The sequence below is a fragment of the Metarhizium brunneum genome, chromosome 1, assembly GCF_013426205.1.
Source record: "Metarhizium brunneum chromosome 1, complete sequence".
Taxonomy (NCBI): domain Eukaryota; kingdom Fungi; phylum Ascomycota; class Sordariomycetes; order Hypocreales; family Clavicipitaceae; genus Metarhizium; species Metarhizium brunneum.
Genome location: NC_089422.1, coordinates 2,153,629 through 2,169,854, shown reverse-complemented (window position 1 = coordinate 2,169,854; position 16,226 = coordinate 2,153,629). Strand labels below are relative to the sequence as shown.

General features: G+C 52.3%; 8 protein-coding genes across 8 annotated transcripts; 2 read left to right on the top strand and 6 right to left on the bottom strand.

The window, feature by feature from the left end:
• Nucleotides 1-22: 22 nt before the first annotated feature.
• Nucleotides 23-1,832, bottom strand: glaA (Glucoamylase; the record flags this gene model as incomplete). Its single annotated transcript, XM_014694352.1, has 2 exons — nucleotides 23-1,557; nucleotides 1,607-1,832. 2 exons carry the CDS (start codon nucleotides 1,830-1,832, stop codon nucleotides 23-25), a joined length of 1,761 nt encoding a protein of 586 aa, XP_014549838.1.
• A 224-nt stretch (nucleotides 1,833-2,056) lies between these two features.
• On the bottom strand, nucleotides 2,057-2,572 carry G6M90_00g006690 (uncharacterized protein; the record flags this gene model as incomplete). The annotated part of the gene is made up of 1 exon (XM_014694353.1): nucleotides 2,057-2,572. One exon carries the CDS (start codon nucleotides 2,570-2,572, stop codon nucleotides 2,057-2,059), a length of 516 nt encoding a protein of 171 aa, XP_014549839.1.
• An 824-nt stretch (nucleotides 2,573-3,396) lies between these two features.
• G6M90_00g006680 (uncharacterized protein) lies at nucleotides 3,397-4,512 on the bottom strand (the record flags this gene model as incomplete). Its single annotated transcript, XM_014694354.1, has 1 exon — nucleotides 3,397-4,512. One exon carries the CDS (start codon nucleotides 4,510-4,512, stop codon nucleotides 3,397-3,399), a length of 1,116 nt encoding a protein of 371 aa, XP_014549840.1.
• A 3,891-nt stretch (nucleotides 4,513-8,403) lies between these two features.
• Nucleotides 8,404-9,706, top strand: EAPA_0 (Endothiapepsin; the record flags this gene model as incomplete). The annotated part of the gene is made up of 2 exons (XM_014694355.1): nucleotides 8,404-9,148; nucleotides 9,207-9,706. 2 exons carry the CDS (start codon nucleotides 8,404-8,406, stop codon nucleotides 9,704-9,706), a joined length of 1,245 nt encoding a protein of 414 aa, XP_014549841.1.
• Nucleotides 9,707-9,906: 200 nt separating this feature from the next.
• Nucleotides 9,907-10,353, bottom strand: G6M90_00g006660 (uncharacterized protein; the record flags this gene model as incomplete). Its single annotated transcript, XM_014694356.1, has 1 exon — nucleotides 9,907-10,353. One exon carries the CDS (start codon nucleotides 10,351-10,353, stop codon nucleotides 9,907-9,909), a length of 447 nt encoding a protein of 148 aa, XP_014549842.1.
• A 394-nt stretch (nucleotides 10,354-10,747) lies between these two features.
• G6M90_00g006650 (uncharacterized protein) lies at nucleotides 10,748-11,812 on the top strand (the record flags this gene model as incomplete). Its single annotated transcript, XM_066129616.1, has 4 exons — nucleotides 10,748-10,825; nucleotides 10,862-10,983; nucleotides 11,044-11,146; nucleotides 11,387-11,812. The coding sequence occupies 4 exons, from the start codon at nucleotides 10,748-10,750 to the stop codon at nucleotides 11,810-11,812; spliced, it is 729 nt and encodes a 242-aa protein (XP_065985937.1).
• A 1,266-nt stretch (nucleotides 11,813-13,078) lies between these two features.
• Nucleotides 13,079-13,450, bottom strand: G6M90_00g006640 (uncharacterized protein; the record flags this gene model as incomplete). Its single annotated transcript, XM_014694357.1, has 1 exon — nucleotides 13,079-13,450. The coding sequence occupies one exon, from the start codon at nucleotides 13,448-13,450 to the stop codon at nucleotides 13,079-13,081; it is 372 nt and encodes a 123-aa protein (XP_014549843.1).
• A 754-nt stretch (nucleotides 13,451-14,204) lies between these two features.
• Nucleotides 14,205-14,551, bottom strand: G6M90_00g006630 (uncharacterized protein; the record flags this gene model as incomplete). The annotated part of the gene is made up of 3 exons (XM_014694358.2): nucleotides 14,205-14,235; nucleotides 14,293-14,392; nucleotides 14,443-14,551. 3 exons carry the CDS (start codon nucleotides 14,549-14,551, stop codon nucleotides 14,205-14,207), a joined length of 240 nt encoding a protein of 79 aa, XP_014549844.2.
• Nucleotides 14,552-16,226: the final 1,675 nt, after the last annotated feature.

Sequence of the window (16,226 nt, the reverse complement as noted above, 5' to 3'; positions counted from 1 at the left end):
CAAGCCCGTGTCTATTATCCCGTCATCTCCACTCATCATTGAGCGTCCCCGTGCTACGGCATCCGGTAGAGGATGTCGCGCTACGATTGGGGTCACTCTCCCATACAACACTTCCCTCACTCGTCTTCTTGATATACTTGTACTCAAAGTTTGTTCCGGCAGGCATCGTGACCTTTGCGCTCCAAAGCGGGTTGCTGGGGGTGTATTGTGACGCATCCAAGGGAATGGCATCGGCCGGTGACCAGTTTTTCAACTCGGTAATGGAGCCAACGACATAGATGTTCTCTCCGGGGACCGTGGTAACCTTGACGTTGAAGGTCATGGTGGAGTCACAGCTAGGAGGAGCCTCGCAAATCTTGGGAACGGTATTGGCGTTGGGCTCTCCCCACGAGGGTGGAACAACGCCAGATCTGCGTTCGACAGCTCCGACGAATGATGCGTACGACCAAGTCAAGTGAACAGCAGACTTGGGGCTCCCCGTTTCTCGGTCAAACTGTTCGGCCAGGGAGCCGTCGGCGGGAGTGTATTGCTTCACAACATTGATAAAGTCATCTCCATAAGCCGTCACTGCCTTGATAATGGAAGTAAAGGTGTCAGAGTCCTTAGCATAGGTGCCTGCAGCAATATTTGGCATCAGGTCAATGAAGAAAGGGAGAGACGTGGCGTCCACGGTAATGGAACCAATTTTCCGCCACTGGTAGACCGCAGCGTACATCTGCTCGGCGGCTGCCATTGTGGCCAAGTACCAAGGGTTACCGTTGTAGTATACGTCTTCTGAGTAGCGGCCTACAGCAGCTGCCCTGCCAGGCGTTCGGCCCTTGTTCACGGCATAAATCGTACGAAAGGAATCGACAACTGCCTTGTGGTTGGCCAGGGCCCTGGATGAACAGGGCTGGAAGGTGGCATCCGTGCAGGCAGCTGCAGGATCAAAAGTGTGAATGGACGAGATGATGGAGTTGACGTCCTTGCCGGTTCGACCATCGTTGACGTTGATGTTGGAGTCGATATAGCCACTGGCCCAGAAGCTTTGAAGGAAGCAGAGTATTCTAGGCGCGTTGGTTTCGCAATCTGGGCACTGCTTGCCGAGTGCCTTGGCGAGGGTAGCGCCCTCGACCAGAGCACGAAATGAGGCGGAAAGAGTAAAGAAGGAGGAGCCGTTGATTTCCTCCCACAAATCGAAGCCGGTTCGGTTCCAATACTGAACCGTGTATGCCAGGTCTTTGGCAATAATTGGCCAGACGGTGTTTGCAGCCTCAGCCTGGCCCCCGTTGGCAATGAGCCAGTTGGCATAAATGGTGAGAGCAGTGGCTCGCAAAGGAGGACCATCGCGCTGTGGCCTACCCCAGGGACCAGTAAAGGCTGTGAGATTGACGTGGAACTTGGGCTCTCCCAAGCCGCCTGTGTCTGGTCCGCCGGAAGGATTGCTCACCCCTTGTAGATGTGCCTGGGCGGTCATGTACTGCTCAATCTTGGGCTGCAGAGACTTGTTCCCGCCAATAAAGAGCTCGATCAAGACCTTGAAGGTCAAAGCAGAGTCCCGGCTCCAAGTATACCAGTCTATTGCAGAGTTAGTCTCAAGTCTCCCAGCTGGGGAATGTTTTCATACAGTCTGGATCCGACTTGCTTGGGCTGGCCACGACAGCGCCAGCCGCGGCACCCTGGGCCCGTGACCCATCAGAGCCAATATTGGCCAGAACTCCATCAAGGGAAATGTGGTTCTGTTTGGTGATGAAGGCATTTAGGTCGTCTCGGCAAGAAATGCGGCTGCGAGCTACGGCTCCATCCAGCCACAGGCCAGCCACCGCCAGCACGCTGACGAGCTTCTTGTACATTGTGCCCTGGGTTTCAACTTTCAACAGGCTGTGCGTCCCACGAGCCGAGTCTGATGTGCAGCTTTCGTCCGATTGCTATGGCTCCAAGGCCCCTTAAATAGTCAAAGCTGGACTTGTTCAAAACTGTGCAAGTCTGTATGGTCATTTGACTCGATGATGCCGTCGCCCCGCTTCTGCGGTTCGCTTGTAGAGTCGTGCTGGGGAGATCGGTCCTTTTCCCCAGCTCACTCTGGGGTAAAGACGACGAGAGCTGAGCGAGGACTCGGGGCGCCGTGGGCTGTTCCCTGCTTGGCTCCGAGTTTATCGGGCCTTTGGAGGCTCCGAGTCCACTCCAAGAGCGTCGTTGCATGGAGGAGGTGATGTGGGCGATGCGGGCGATGCGGGCGATGAAGTCTGTGCTGGTGCGACACGCCGACAACCAACCACGACGCCCCTCTGCACTCGACGTCTCCCAATTCGGCATACTGGCCGGCGTTGACGATATTCTTCCAGGAACAAGGTCCCATCAGCAGGCAAGGATCGTCGGGCCGACAGAACTCGCTCGGCCAGGCTTTCAACCCCATGGGGCCCATGGGCCCATTTGGCGGTGCTGGCAGACGCACAGCCTTTTGGTATTGGAAATGAATTCGAGGGCCAGGAACTGCTGCTATGCTCGTGGCATGTTGAAGCCATTCATGTCGGCTCGCGGGGTGCCTAGACCGGGTCGATAGTCGGTCGTCGACGGCGTAGTCGCGGGTCATTATTGCAGTTTCCTTTACCTGGGGAGCGGGAGTGGTTCATCTGCATGTGATTGGAGAACCCGGGCCTTTCTGCCATTGAAGTTCCAGTCTTTTCGACCTTGACTGCCTGTCGGCCTTGACCGACGATGAGATGGAAACGTGGAGAAGCATGCAGATGCTCATCGGAGGGGCGGAATGCTGTGTCAATATTTCGGACACAAATGGAGGGAAGGCACGATGCAGCCTCGGATGTCGGCATTTGAACTGCCTGAATGCAACGGTTCGATCAACGCCCACCAACAGCAACGCATCCCAGTGTCGTATTTCAAGACTTTGCAGAATGTGTATCTGTCTAGAGCAGATCGAAGTCGAAGCCTGGGCCGGATTGCCTTTCCCTTCGAGGGAGAATTGGCAATGCGCACAATAATCATGGTTCGAAATCACGACACTTTCAACAAGAACATTGACGCCAAGGGATGGGAAATGCCGTTGCTAATGAGGCACAGATGTGACACGCAGGCTAAAATGTATCTGCATTTGAAATCCGAGGCGAAACTAACTAACTGATTGTACTAACTTTTCCGACACCAGAATTTGCTACTATTTTTTATCAGCAAACTGTTGACTTCTTTGTGGTGGTAAAAAAACGTATTTTAAGGCATTGGGAACCCAACACAACTTCTCATTTCCAAGTCCTAATCCCTTATCCCAATATTTTGCCTTCACAGCTGCGTGGATCCGGTCTTGTAGACCAAGCTATTTCGTTGTAGAACAGCTGAAGAGAGTAATAAACGGAAAGACTTGCATCCTTCAATAACACACTGCCAGCGCCGAACAAGACCGTTTTAATGATGATGGCCATAACTGTCCAATTTCTCTTTCCAATAGTCGATTTGAGTCCCCAACCCAAGGCACTCCAATAGGGCTGGCCACGCCGGTCTATGGAGAGCAGCTTGCTCCTCGAGCGTTTTCCAAATGCTCTCCGTGATGCCCCTGAACTCTGGGGGCGAACAGCAGGCAATCTGAATGATCCTATTCGATAGCTCTATCCAGTTGCTGATGAAATCTTGATCAAAAGTCGACTCTGGATATCGAAACTCGAACATCGAAGGCAGTCCTCGAATGTAGTCCGGCGCCGACACCCTCTCCGTAACTTGTCTCCTATCAACAGGAACGCGGTCGCAGATGTGAAAAGTAAACGCACATCTTCCCCTGTCCTCTGTCCACAAATACCTCACAATATCCCTAATATTCGTAATATCCTGAGCGTCCCAGAGCACACGTAGGATGTTCTGAAAGCGCTCGGTTCGGTGGTCGTTCCACGGCGCTTTTTCGAGCCTCTCTCCCGCCCAAGGCAAATACGCCAACATTGCATCGCTATAGCGTTGTAGGGCAGATGGATCGTCTGGCAGCTGAAGATTCGCAATGACCGACTTGCTTCCAATGGGGTGGTAATTCTTCGGGTCTCGACGGCTCGGTGCGCAAAGTCTGCTGAGGAGCTGGTCTTCCAGTAATAAGACGAGGGTGACGGCCTTCCGGGCTACCATTAAGCGTATGCCGCCTTTGACAGCAACATGGATCGTCATTCCGTATCCCTCGTGCGACATGATGCGGATATTAGCGGCTCTTTCCACATCCCGGATGGCCTCTGATGCTTTTTTCGCGGCTTGCTTGGGAGTCAAGTCGCAGTATGGCGGAGAATACATCTCAACTCCCAACTTGAATCCAGCTTCGTATGGAGCGCTCAAGTCAGTGTACGTCAGAGAGAATCCGTTGGTGTCTGGAACATGTGTGTATGTGTCATGGCAGCGGGTGCCAGGGAGTAAAACCCAGCGAGGATTGATGTAATGGTTTTCCAACCTTTCGTTGAAGGCCTCCTCGGAAAGCTGGGACGATGAGCATGTTGCACAAAACTCTACCCCAAAACTGAAAAACTCGAGACATGATTTTGATTCCGACATGGCTGTTGGAGAGACTTGCGAAGTTGCGTGGCCGCATAGCTGGGTAGTGCCGAGACGCTTGTTAAATACTGTTCTGCGTCTTATTGAACATGGACATTCACACAGCGATGGCAGCACACTGCTGTTGGAACAGTGAATAGCTAGCCGTACCAACGCAAGTTCGACTGGCATTCCATCTACACTTGTGATTTAGCAAAGATGTACAGAGGCATTTGAGTGTTCCACTTCTACCCTCCACAGAGAGTGAACACATGCGACACACAGTGGCTTTAACAAATATACCATTTATTAAGTATATCTTGTGCCTCTCTTGTCCCAGTGATTCCTTGTTGCTGTTCTTTGTGGTTGGTTGCGCTTTTGCACGGGCCAAGTTGAGCCTCATCTTTGTTCGCCTTTGGCCCTCCCGGTGAACTTCTTGTCTGCCTATTTTCCGGGAACAAAGCGTATAAATCGTGTGCTACTGTTGTAGCCACTTGTCGTGAACTGTGGCATACCGCAATGCTGGGTTGTTTCAATTTTTCTGTTCAAGTAGAGTCCTTCGCAGTTAGTATGCTTCTCGCGGCACGATTCCCCAAAGACGCGTAACCTGGGCGGTGAACATAAATATAGATAATTAGACTCTTCATGTATGGTTCAAGCTTGAGACTCACTTGCTGCAGGGTAAGACGGATTGCAGTGAGTCTCTGACATGGACGTCTTGGCATGATGCTCGGCCTTTCTTGCTCGGCCTTTCTTGCTTGGCCTTTCTTGCTTGGACCATGTATTGAACATCCATCTCTAATCACTTCTTGAGTTTTCATTTCTATCGTTTGAGACAACCGCGAAGACGGAAGGGCATTTGCTACATATAAATGAGGCAGCTCACGTAGTGACCAAGTATTGAACGAGGCCGATGTTACGCCATGGAAACCTTCCAATTTGCAAGGAGAGTAGGACCGGATTTTGTAATACATTGAATAAAGAGTGATTGAAAGCCTGCAGTTTTGCTTTTTATTTTATTATATAGTTGTAAAAAAAGAATGTTGTCAGTACTCTATCCCTTTTCCAACGCCGACACAGAGTTGCCAGAAAGCGAATAGTAGAATTGGTCCATTTCCATGAAATCTACGTTTCTGATGTTTCAGGCGCATAAGAATAATTTGGTAAGTGATTCAACATGCCGCCATGATCCATCCGACACAAAGTTCAAGCACAAAGGGCTGAAACACGGGCGATTCTGTTCTTTATGCACCCGGCAACTTATAGCCGGCAAACACTGTTGATTTCCTGCTACCTGTGTTTTTCCCTGTAACAGATGTTGGGTGACGACGCCATTTGAAACAGACTACTTGGCAGCGTAGTCCGGCCCGGAGCATCGCTTGATGCCTGAATGCATTGATCAGAATCCCATGTCATTGGGAATTAAATCGACATGACAACTTGGCCGTTTGTAAAAGCACCGCCAACTACTCATCTGCATCGGATCCTGTCGCGTCGGAAATAGCAAGTATTACATGCATGGATTCTCGTGGATATCATTCGGGTATCAAGGCACTCATCACGAGTCTCGACGCATCGGGTAGGTGATTCCACAGAATATCCACAGTCACTGAAAGCACAACACGCACCAATATATATGAAACCTGCGATTGCATATGAATGCTGATGTCGGCTACAGGAACAGCGAAGCGACTGCTGGCCAGGATCGTGAATCGTGACGGTGGAGAATCATCCCGAAGGGCCCCAAAGGATCATTGCCCGACCATTCATCATTATTGCATTTCTCATGCTAGAATAACCGATGAAAGTAAGTACAGGCTACTTGCCCAAGACCACAGCCCTGCGGTGAATCATGAAACCTCGCGAGGCGTCTGCTCGGATAGGCGTTGCCGAAAATACCAGGGCCCTTCCGGATGAAGGACCTCTGACAGGGATCCCAACCTTCCAATAACAGCCCAGATGTTCCATACTCCTGTCAAAACTTGGCCCTGTAGGGATGTTTCGCCAAGATAGAGGAGGGACGGGAACCATCTGAAAAGGGTAGGTGAGATTCCGGCAGGGAATGCCGCCCAGCATGTTCCAACTCGGGAGTCGGGACTATGCGACAAGTGCCCTGCACCTTTGCGACGCCTTGCTCCGAATAGCGACGAGACATTACCCCGGGTTGGCCGTGGCCTGATGTGCCTCCTTGGGACCCGATGCTACCGTAGGAACAGGCTCCCAACTGCAACGAATCCATTCTCGGCGGCCGTGACGGTGGACTTATTCGACGTCTCTTATGCTGATCTCTAGGTCAAGTGAGCGGTGCTGCAGCATGCCCAAGCCCGACTTTGGTTCGGTCGCTGCCGATCCGCAAATAACCCGTCAATCAGTATACGCCTCACAGCCAAGACTTTTTCACGGACGGGCCGCTACTTGGCATGAGTGATCTAGATTCTAGTATATTAGACTTTTCGACGTTTTTTTCTATTTCGTGTCGTTGACGCGAAAGTAATATCCGCTTGGGTTCAGACTTTAGAGACAAGCACTACCCTAAACTAACTAACTGCATGGTTGACAACCTCTCGAGTAAGCTTCTTAACCCGAGACAAAGCCTGTGCGGCGCATCAGAGACACGACGGAAATCTCCAGGCCCTCTCCACAAAGTGGCACAAGCTGCGGGCGCTGCATTGTGCGTCGTGACCATCCGGGGTTCCAGCTTCCAACAGACTCTAGAGTCTACTGTTGTTTCCACAACTCGTCATGGTAGATCAGGCTCCTTCCTCAACCGGCTGGTTCCCCCACGACAATCTAATTCTACGACGATGAACAAAGGCGCATGTTCTCGTTTGTGAGTTGCTATTGCACTCCGTAGTCTTGTATGTACAAGAACAGTCCGGGGGCCCCCCTGACCCTATCGGCTAAGACGGAACCAACATGGTGGGGAGACTGTCAGTTTAGTGCCGGCGTTTGTGTCGAATAGAGAATCGAATTCCACTGACATGTCTGGTTGCCCAACCTTTGCTGTTACTGCGAGAACTTCCTACTTGCCCAGCTGACTAGTCGAGCCGGCCTCTTGACGCGCTCCCAGCTCGATTGCACCATCTCTAAACAGTCACGTAATATCAGTTTGCTCCATGTGATCGGCGGTGGCTTTTCGCGTTTCCCTCATGCCACGCCTCAGTGGCTGGTTCTGGAAGACGACAAACTACCACCATCTGGCCCCCCCCGGCAAGCCATGTTGCTAGGCGCAAGAGAACTATACGAGTTGACCTCTTTGTTGCAAGTTGCGTGCCTGGGTCTGTATCATGTCCATGTCTCCATTTTTAGCTCAACCGTCTCCTTCATTTCGTCTGCCTGGCTCTCTGCGAATACCGAGTGGCTACGCCGACACCAACATGCTCGGCCCGCGTCTAAATTGCAGGCTCATCCCAAGGTTCTTTGTTGACCAGTACCTGTTTTCTTGTTCCTTGGGCGCTGTTTGGCGGCCACTGCTCCAATGAGGTATAGTCGCCGCCGCACCATGTTGGGCCTCGTGAACTGGTCCATGAGGCGTTTTGAGCTCCTGGTCCGGGGCAGATGGTGCCAATATGACGATCTCGAGAGATCAACTTCCCTTCTTGTCTGAAGCAACCTGGTCATTTGAGAACCGAACTGCCCTTTCGGTACCATCATGGGCTCCTATGTGATGCGGCTTGTGCATGGTTTGCCAAGGTAGCAAAGTGGTGCCCTCCAAGGGCGTGGAAGGGCTTCGTGGAAGATGGGAGCTCCTTTGATACAATATTGTTTGAGATGACGATCAAACCATGGCATCTCGAGCAAAAGGTATAAATTGAAGCCACCACCGCCTCCTCTGCAATCTGGCTGGCTTCTCATCACCACAGGTTTTCAACATTCTTGGCCAAGCAACACGTATCATATAGACAAATCACGATGCAAACCTTTGGAGCCTTTCTTGCCTCCCTCGCCATCGCTGGCAACCTCGCCGCTGCTTTACCCGCAGCTGGTCAGACCCAGACTCTTTCCATCAACGCCGTTCACAACAAGAACTTCAAGCCCAACGGCCCTCTGGCCCTCGCCAAGGCTTACAACAAGTACAACGTCCCTTTGCCCACAGAGCTTTCTTCCCTGGTGTCTCGTATTGAAGAGGACCTGGGACTGCAGAAGCGCCAGGATGGTACTGGTTCAGATCCTGCCAAGCCTCCCCCCGGGGTTGGTGACCTGGAATATCTGGCCGAAGTTGACATCGGTACTCCTCCTCAGAAGCTATATCTCGACTTTGACACCGGCTCAAGTGACCTCTGGGTATTTAGCAGCGAGACCCAGCAGAGCCAAGTCAACGGCCAGAAGATCTATGACATCCAATCCAGCTCGTCTGCCAAGCCGCTTGAAGGAGCGTCCTGGTCCATCCAGTACGGCGATGGAAGCACCTGCCAAGGTGACGTCTACCTCGACCAGGTCACCGTCGGCGGGTTGACTGTCAAGCAGCAGGCCGTGGAATCTGCCAAGACGGTCTCTGCCCAGTTCACCAGGGGCCCGTCCCAGAACTCTGGCCTCCTCGGCCTTGCCTTTGACGAGATCAACACGGTCAAGCCGACGCAGCAAAAGACGTGGTTCTCCAACATCAAGGACAGCCTCAAGGCGCCTCTGTTCACGGCCAACCTGAAGCACGCTGCCGGTAAGCACTCGCACCATCCAAGGTAGAAGCAGCAGAATACTAACGGGGGAGTAACTAGACGGCACCTACAACTTTGGCTACATTGACGAGCAGGAGCACGACGGGGAGATTTCCTACACCGAGCTCGACAGCAGCCGCGGCTTCTGGGGCTTCACTGCCTCCGGATACGCCGTGGGCAACGGCGACCTCCAGCCCGCCCAGATCCAGGGCATCGCCGACACGGGCACCACGCTGCTCCTCATCGACGATGGCATCGTCGAAGCCTACTACGCCCAGGTCCAGGGCGCCCAGAACAACCGGCAGATGGGCGGCTACGTCTTCGACTGCGGCGCCACGCTGCCCGACTTTCGCTTCGGCGTGGGCAGGGCCACCATCACCATCCCCGGCAGCATCATCAACTACGCGCCCGCCCAGGAGAGCAGCTCGACCTGCTTCGGCGGCATCCAGAGCAGCGGTCAGCTTGGCCAGAACATCTTTGGCGACATTGCCCTCAAGGCGGCGCTGGTTGTCTTTGACGCGGGCAACAACCGTCTTGGCTGGGCGCCCAAGAAGGCGTAGACGGAGGGACCTGGACGCGCGGAGAGTCTTGGTGCAGCAAGGCAGGCTTTGCTGTGGGGTGAGACCTGTGATACCACGAACATGAATTACTCCTGCTGGCGAAAAAGTGTATATATTGTCTATAAATTGCCGAGAACCTGTTGTATATTCCCGTATGTGGCGTAACCTCGTCGTGACTAGTCCCCCGCGGAGCTGCTTCCTCATTCTTGTCCCAGGAGGACCTTTTCAGAGAGCATGGTGTCCCAGTAGCTTCGTATCTCGACAATCTTGCCCTCGTCGTTCCAGCGCATCAGCCAGGCGTACTCGTTGTTGTACGGCTGGCCCGTGGTCCGGGTGGCCTCGCCCTTGGTCTCGACGGTGCACCACCAGCCGTCCTGTTCGCGCTCCGCGTCGACAATGACTCTTGTTGCCGTGAATTTGATGGGGCCCGTGAGGTTTCGCCCCAGCCGCTTAAAGGTGGCGTCCTCGTGGGCCTGCACGCTGTGCCGCGTCCCGGCCAGCGAGTGCGCGCTGCCGGTGCAGGTCCATGTGACGTTGGGGACCGTGTACTCTGTGAGGAACTTTTTGCGGTGCTCGAGGTCTTGGATTTCCCCTAGGTGGGAGAATGCTTTGCGGACGTGGTCTTTGGTGAGGACGAAGCCGGGCATTGTGAGGGTTGCTGAGGACAGAGTCCGGAGTCGGAGGGGTTGGGAGAAGGAGAAGGCAGTCGCCATTGGTATGTCTCACAGCTGGAGATTTCATACTCCAACTGCATGTGGTGTGCATCGGTCGCGTTGCGGCATTTGTCCGATTTCGCTCTGGTGCCTAGTGCCTTGAGGAACGAAAGGTTCTTCCTTCCGCGCTCTACACTACTACGCCACTAGCCGTGCCACAGGTGTGCCTTTGCCTTTGCTTTTTTGGTACAATTCAAGCCACACCCTCCGTGTGCTTCGAGTGCCGCACCATGTACTTCAAGTACGCAAATCTCGGGTCACTGCCGCCCTCGTATGGCTTCAAAAGAATGACCCCCTTTACGAACATATCAAAATTGATCGGGCCGAGATGGAGAACTGGCGGTATGCTGACAGCACCGATGTTCCAAGCGTTATCATGGACCGCATGCGGAGGGAGGAGTCGTCTGTAGGTCAGAAGACACAGACGGACTTGACCACATAGTCTCGGATAGCGACCGAGGCCTGGAAGAAAACGGATTCACAAGTATCGATGAACTACTTGCCTCAATCTCAATGCACCCTCAGCCTGACGGTGGACTGGCTGAGGAAGGCAGAGGCAGAGATGTGAGAGACAAAGACTACAAGTGACCCCGATATATCGCTCTTACTCATGGATCCAGTCAGCGCTGCTATTTTCTTCCACCGAGAAGTGTCCCTCTTCTTCGACATATACGTCAGGGCAAGCGAGGAGTCAGTTTTTGGCAAGATTAGCCGTAACTATGCAACGGTGGAGACAAATGAACAAGGCAGTCTCTATTTACGTGGGCTCCTTTGGCTAGACAGGAACATATAATTGCTATCCCTACTGCACGATATGGCTAATCCGAAAGAAGACATATACCGTACACAAGTAATTCGGTACGTGGACTCGGTTTTTTACGAGTGCTTGGATGAAGATGCTGGAAGGGCCGTCCACCAAGAGAGGAAACCAATCTATGCCATGTAAGGAATGATGGATAGCATTTAGGTTCTTACTGCCGTCTTCGATGAAGAATCCAACTTCATCGCGTTCTGCTGTCAAGTTCATTCACACACCTACACCTGTCTCAAGTATTCGCTAAAGGGACTCGTCGAGCAGGGTGCGGAGAATTACAAGCGGACGGCCTGTCGGTTTAAAGCACCTTGGAAGATCGTCGAGGAGACGGGATTTACGGAGGAGGGCCTGCTCAGGATCCGGCGGGACCACTCACTTGTTAACCGATATGACAAATCACTGGTAGTCGGCCTCTGGCATAACCACGACGTCTCTATTATCGTGACAAGGACCAAGGGTCTGGCCATGTTGTATTATATCACAAACTACGCCACCAAGCTGGATACACCAATGTGGAAACGCCTTGCTCTCGCTGCCGATGTCTTCTCTTCGGACAGCTTCGCCAACAACCTGGGCTGAGGCATCAAGTCTCGGATTCTGCCAAGCACGACGACCGTCGGTCGGCGGTGCTGAACGAGAGCCGCCAATTCTTAACGAGGGTGGCAAATCGAATCTTCTCCGAACGACAGCTCTCAGCCGTAGAGGTCTGTTACCACCTTCTTGGCTATGGCCCTGATTTCACCAACGTGCCGGATTGGTCATTCCTTAACCTAACAGCACTACATTAGTCAATCTTTCGGCCATGGCCACGTCTTCGGTGTCTGGCTGGCCAACTAACTGACGCCGAGGAACCTCCCGAGACCATTCCACTCAGAGAGGGTGGGCGAACTCTCCTATATTTCGATGCCTACGTATTCAGAGGCTCTATTTTGAGAGAGTTGTGTCTGTACGACTATATGTCCATGATAAGTCTGCAGCGCCGGCAGGGGGGAGGCGATGATGAATCTCATATCTGTCTCGAAGGCCCGTCACCCGAGTATCATTACTGGATCCAAAAAATCCGACAGCCACACCAGTACGCCGTGCCAATCTTTCAAGGATTCATCAGCGACGATCACCATGATGAACATCCAGTGTACCTTGAACGGTAGGCTTTAAAACCACACGATTTACTGCGAGCTAGCTTTAACTTTCTCTTTAGCAATTCTGTTCTGCATTTAGCCTTATTTGTCCCTTAGGAAGACTTCCTCTCGCGGCGAGACGGCGATATTACCCATATATGGTCAAACTACGAGGCGACACTCTCTCCCCGCCTACGCTTCCACGCCTCAAACATAAGCCTTCTGAGAAAGTCAGCCGAGGATACACGCCAAGACGCAAAGCTCTGGGCAAGCCGATCGGAAGGGGATGACACTGTTGACGTGGAGTTCCCCCTTGTTGAAAACGAATCTCCCGAGGCGCCGTCAGTAACGGCTGAGAATCATCAGAACTACGCAGCTCTCCTCCAAGCCTTGCAAAACGCAGTGCGGGATTCTCACGGTGAACATTCTAAATGTGATTTTACTAGTCTTCACGTACAGCTATCTAGGTGTACGACGCTTCAGGGTATCGCTTCTTAGTCCTATACGACAGCAGAATTTCATCGCGAACCGGCTCGATCAGACCATAGTTGATGGAACGCAGCGATTGAGGGTCCTCGCTGCAGAAACCAGACAGCTATATGAGAGCCACAACCATAACACGTAAGAGCTGTATGAGAGATGACCTGAACTGGTGCGAGTCTATGGGACGCCAAACCGTCCCAAGACGGCATTCTTGTAGACCAGGACATACGACTACTTCATCTCAGGAGTCTTCGCTTTCGTATGGCGACCCGACGGCCCGCCAATCGTCAGGATCTTGCTTGCCTCCCTTCCCGGAGCGCATACACTTCTGTTCCTTGCAGTAACCTTCCCACCACTTCTCAAACGCCGGACGATTGTATAGCCACCTCGGCGCGCCTTGTCCTTCTCCAAAGAGGTCTAGAATGTAGTCGCAGTACATCCACACGCCCTCAAAATGCTGCGGAAGTAATGGGCTCCTGTCCTTCCGAGCGATTAAGACGGTGCCAACATGTGACTGCCACGTGGGGGGCGCGAAACCACTGTCAGAATCGATGTTGAGGTAAGTCGCGATCTGGTCATCGAGGTCAGCCCTATTGGCAGACTTGGTACCCATGCGGCGGAGAACTAGCGGGATGCTGATGAGCCCCGGTACGGGAGGCACCTGCTGCGAGAAAACTGCATGGCCTGCGGGAATTGTGGTGGCAGACCACGGTGGGAGTCTATTGACGCTTCTCAGAATCGCAGGATGTCGTTACGATACGAGACGAGCGGGGTAGATACTTGGGCTTCAGTGCTACCTAGACCTAAGTTTGATGTCTACATATGTATGCACGTGCCGTTGAGGCGCCACAGTGCTGTCCCTCCCTTGTGGCGGTGCCGGGAGCAAATTGTCTGGTATTCTGGGAAGCTGGAACATTGAAATTTGGCAATTTGTTTTCACCTACAATCGTGTCGCTCTCCGAGTTGAACAGATTTCCCTCTAGCCACGATTTTTAGCAGAGCATGCAACTGGTTCAAAAACGTGTACAGCCAGCGGCGCGAGCCTTGGGTCCATTGGCGAGCGCAGTGACTTCCAATGTTATTTGCGCCTGCACGCCATCTAGTCGTCAACAAGTTGCCATAGAGGCGCGACAACCATGGTCAAACTCATGGAACCGTCACTTTACACTTTTAAAGCGGTGCTCAATTGCAAAGGAGGGGTACGAATGAGCTCAAGCCTGTTCACGACCTGCACATCGTTTCCAAATACAGTTGGTGCGGTTAAACTTTTTTTATTCAAAAGGGTAGGTATAAGTGAAACATAGACCACACGTCATAGCCATTGACAATCTATTCGTGAATGCAACAGGCGACCGGTGGTTCGCTCTCTAGTTGGAAATCTTGGGGTTAACCTTGCTTCTACGTTGCGTGTCAGTCCACTAGTCTCTTCATCCATGACCGAGGCAAGTCACCTACCCAGTGGCCTTTTCGTAGGCGGACCGACCGGCGTCGGTGATCTTCTCCTGGGTGTTGCGGTCGATGTTGTGGCCGCTCTTGCTCGCCGCCATGCCAAAGGCTACGAGGTGGTCAGCATCTAGGTGTACAGGAGTAGACGATGGAAAATACCCTTGTCGACGTAGTCCTGCTGCTCGCCACCCTGGCCCTGTGCAGCCTGGTCCTTCTTCTCACCAGAGTTGCCCTTGATGCCCTCGGCGGCCTTCTTGACGAAATCCATGGTGTGTGGTTTGGGTATATAGAGCTGTAAGGCAAGTTGTAAAGTCTGTAGCGATGAAGAGTATTGCGCCAACTGTCGACAATTCCGCTGGCAGAAAACGCTTGCATCTTATACTCGGAGGCCTTCTCCTCACGACCAGTGACGTCTTCTGTCCTCCTCAACTAGGCCTCCAAGTTGTGTGTTGCCCCATGGCCGTATCATCATCACCATTGGACCTTGCAACTGGGCTACAACTTAGAGCGACAACGTCTCCGCTACAGTCTGGCAATCAACGAATCAATTGCTCGACGACGTCAAGTCCAGGCCAATGGAGGACTACGTCATGTCCCGCAGTCCAGCTCATCTCTCCGCCACACGCGGCATTCATTGGAGCGGCGTTGCTAGCATGAAGCCACTAAGGACAAGTGTGTGGCCCCGATCGCCGTCCCGATCTTGGAATAATGGTAGTAAACCCGTTCGCTTATCGAGATGTGCCATGTTATGACGCGCAGTGTGTGCAAGAATGGATGTGGTTGGACGGTACGGCTGGCACATTGAGTTGAAACTTCCTGCCTGCATCGGAAAGCAAGATAAACTACTGACAAGCAGTTCCTGAAACTCCGCTGCGTTGCCTTGCATGGTCGTCATGGCCACTGGGATAGTACCTTGAGGGCTTTTTTGGCCAGAACCGACCGATAATAGTATTCCACAAATCGCTCCTTGGCGTGGACTTTGAAGCATCCTCAAGAGGCTAGTGTTGATCATTTCCGTATTTGACATGGCGGCAAGAGTAGATAGTTCCTGGTTTCTTAAAGGCCCTCAATCATATACTATACCTAGTAGGCAATTCTCCTCAACGTACTACAACTCAATACCCATCCCTCAGCTGAGACACTGCCTGGCGAAATACATTGCCTGGAGCCCGCCCAAGGTTGTTGGCGAAACCCGAAGCCTGAATCTAATAAAAGAAGGGTCTGGAGATACTGAAATGACCTGAAACATGGATCAAGCTTCAAGCTTATAGTACAACTGTGAGGTTGGTTCTCTGAAGGATGGACCCTGGAAAGCGGAACCAAGAAGGCTCACATGAACACTTGACAACTCAGAAATATAGCTCTCAAAGTATTTTTTTGCTCCTCATTATGGACTTTGCGTCTGTTTAGACGTCCCACGCCACACTGAGGCGACTTGAACCTGACCAGCGTCAATTAAGACGTCGCCAAGATGCTCATTTCCGTCATTTCGTGGTACGCGCATTTGCAATATGCAGTAGGGCTACTCCCTTTGCCATGATTTTATTTCATTCTCCGTCATTACTTCCCAAATCTGCATTATTGATTCTCGTAACAGTATAGCCCGTTATGGTGCTGGGATTAAAATACTGCTCCCATTCGAGGTTCTCTGCTGGGATGGATGCCTTTGGCGTTAAACATCGGTGCAAGTTTGTACAATGACAAGCAGCTAACGCTTGCCTGCCTGGAAACAATCTCCATAGGAAGAAACCATGGTCCTAATTATATTAGACTTGAACTGGCTCCGCACAAACAAGCTGCCTCGCGTTGGATGAGTGATTGCGACGTACGGTTCCGAGCCAGCACAGCTGAAAGTCGATAAGAGGCAGCAACCGTAACTACAAGTCCTTCCATTCTGGTGTCAATGTTACTGTTCAAGATGGCAATAATACCCACCTACAAGA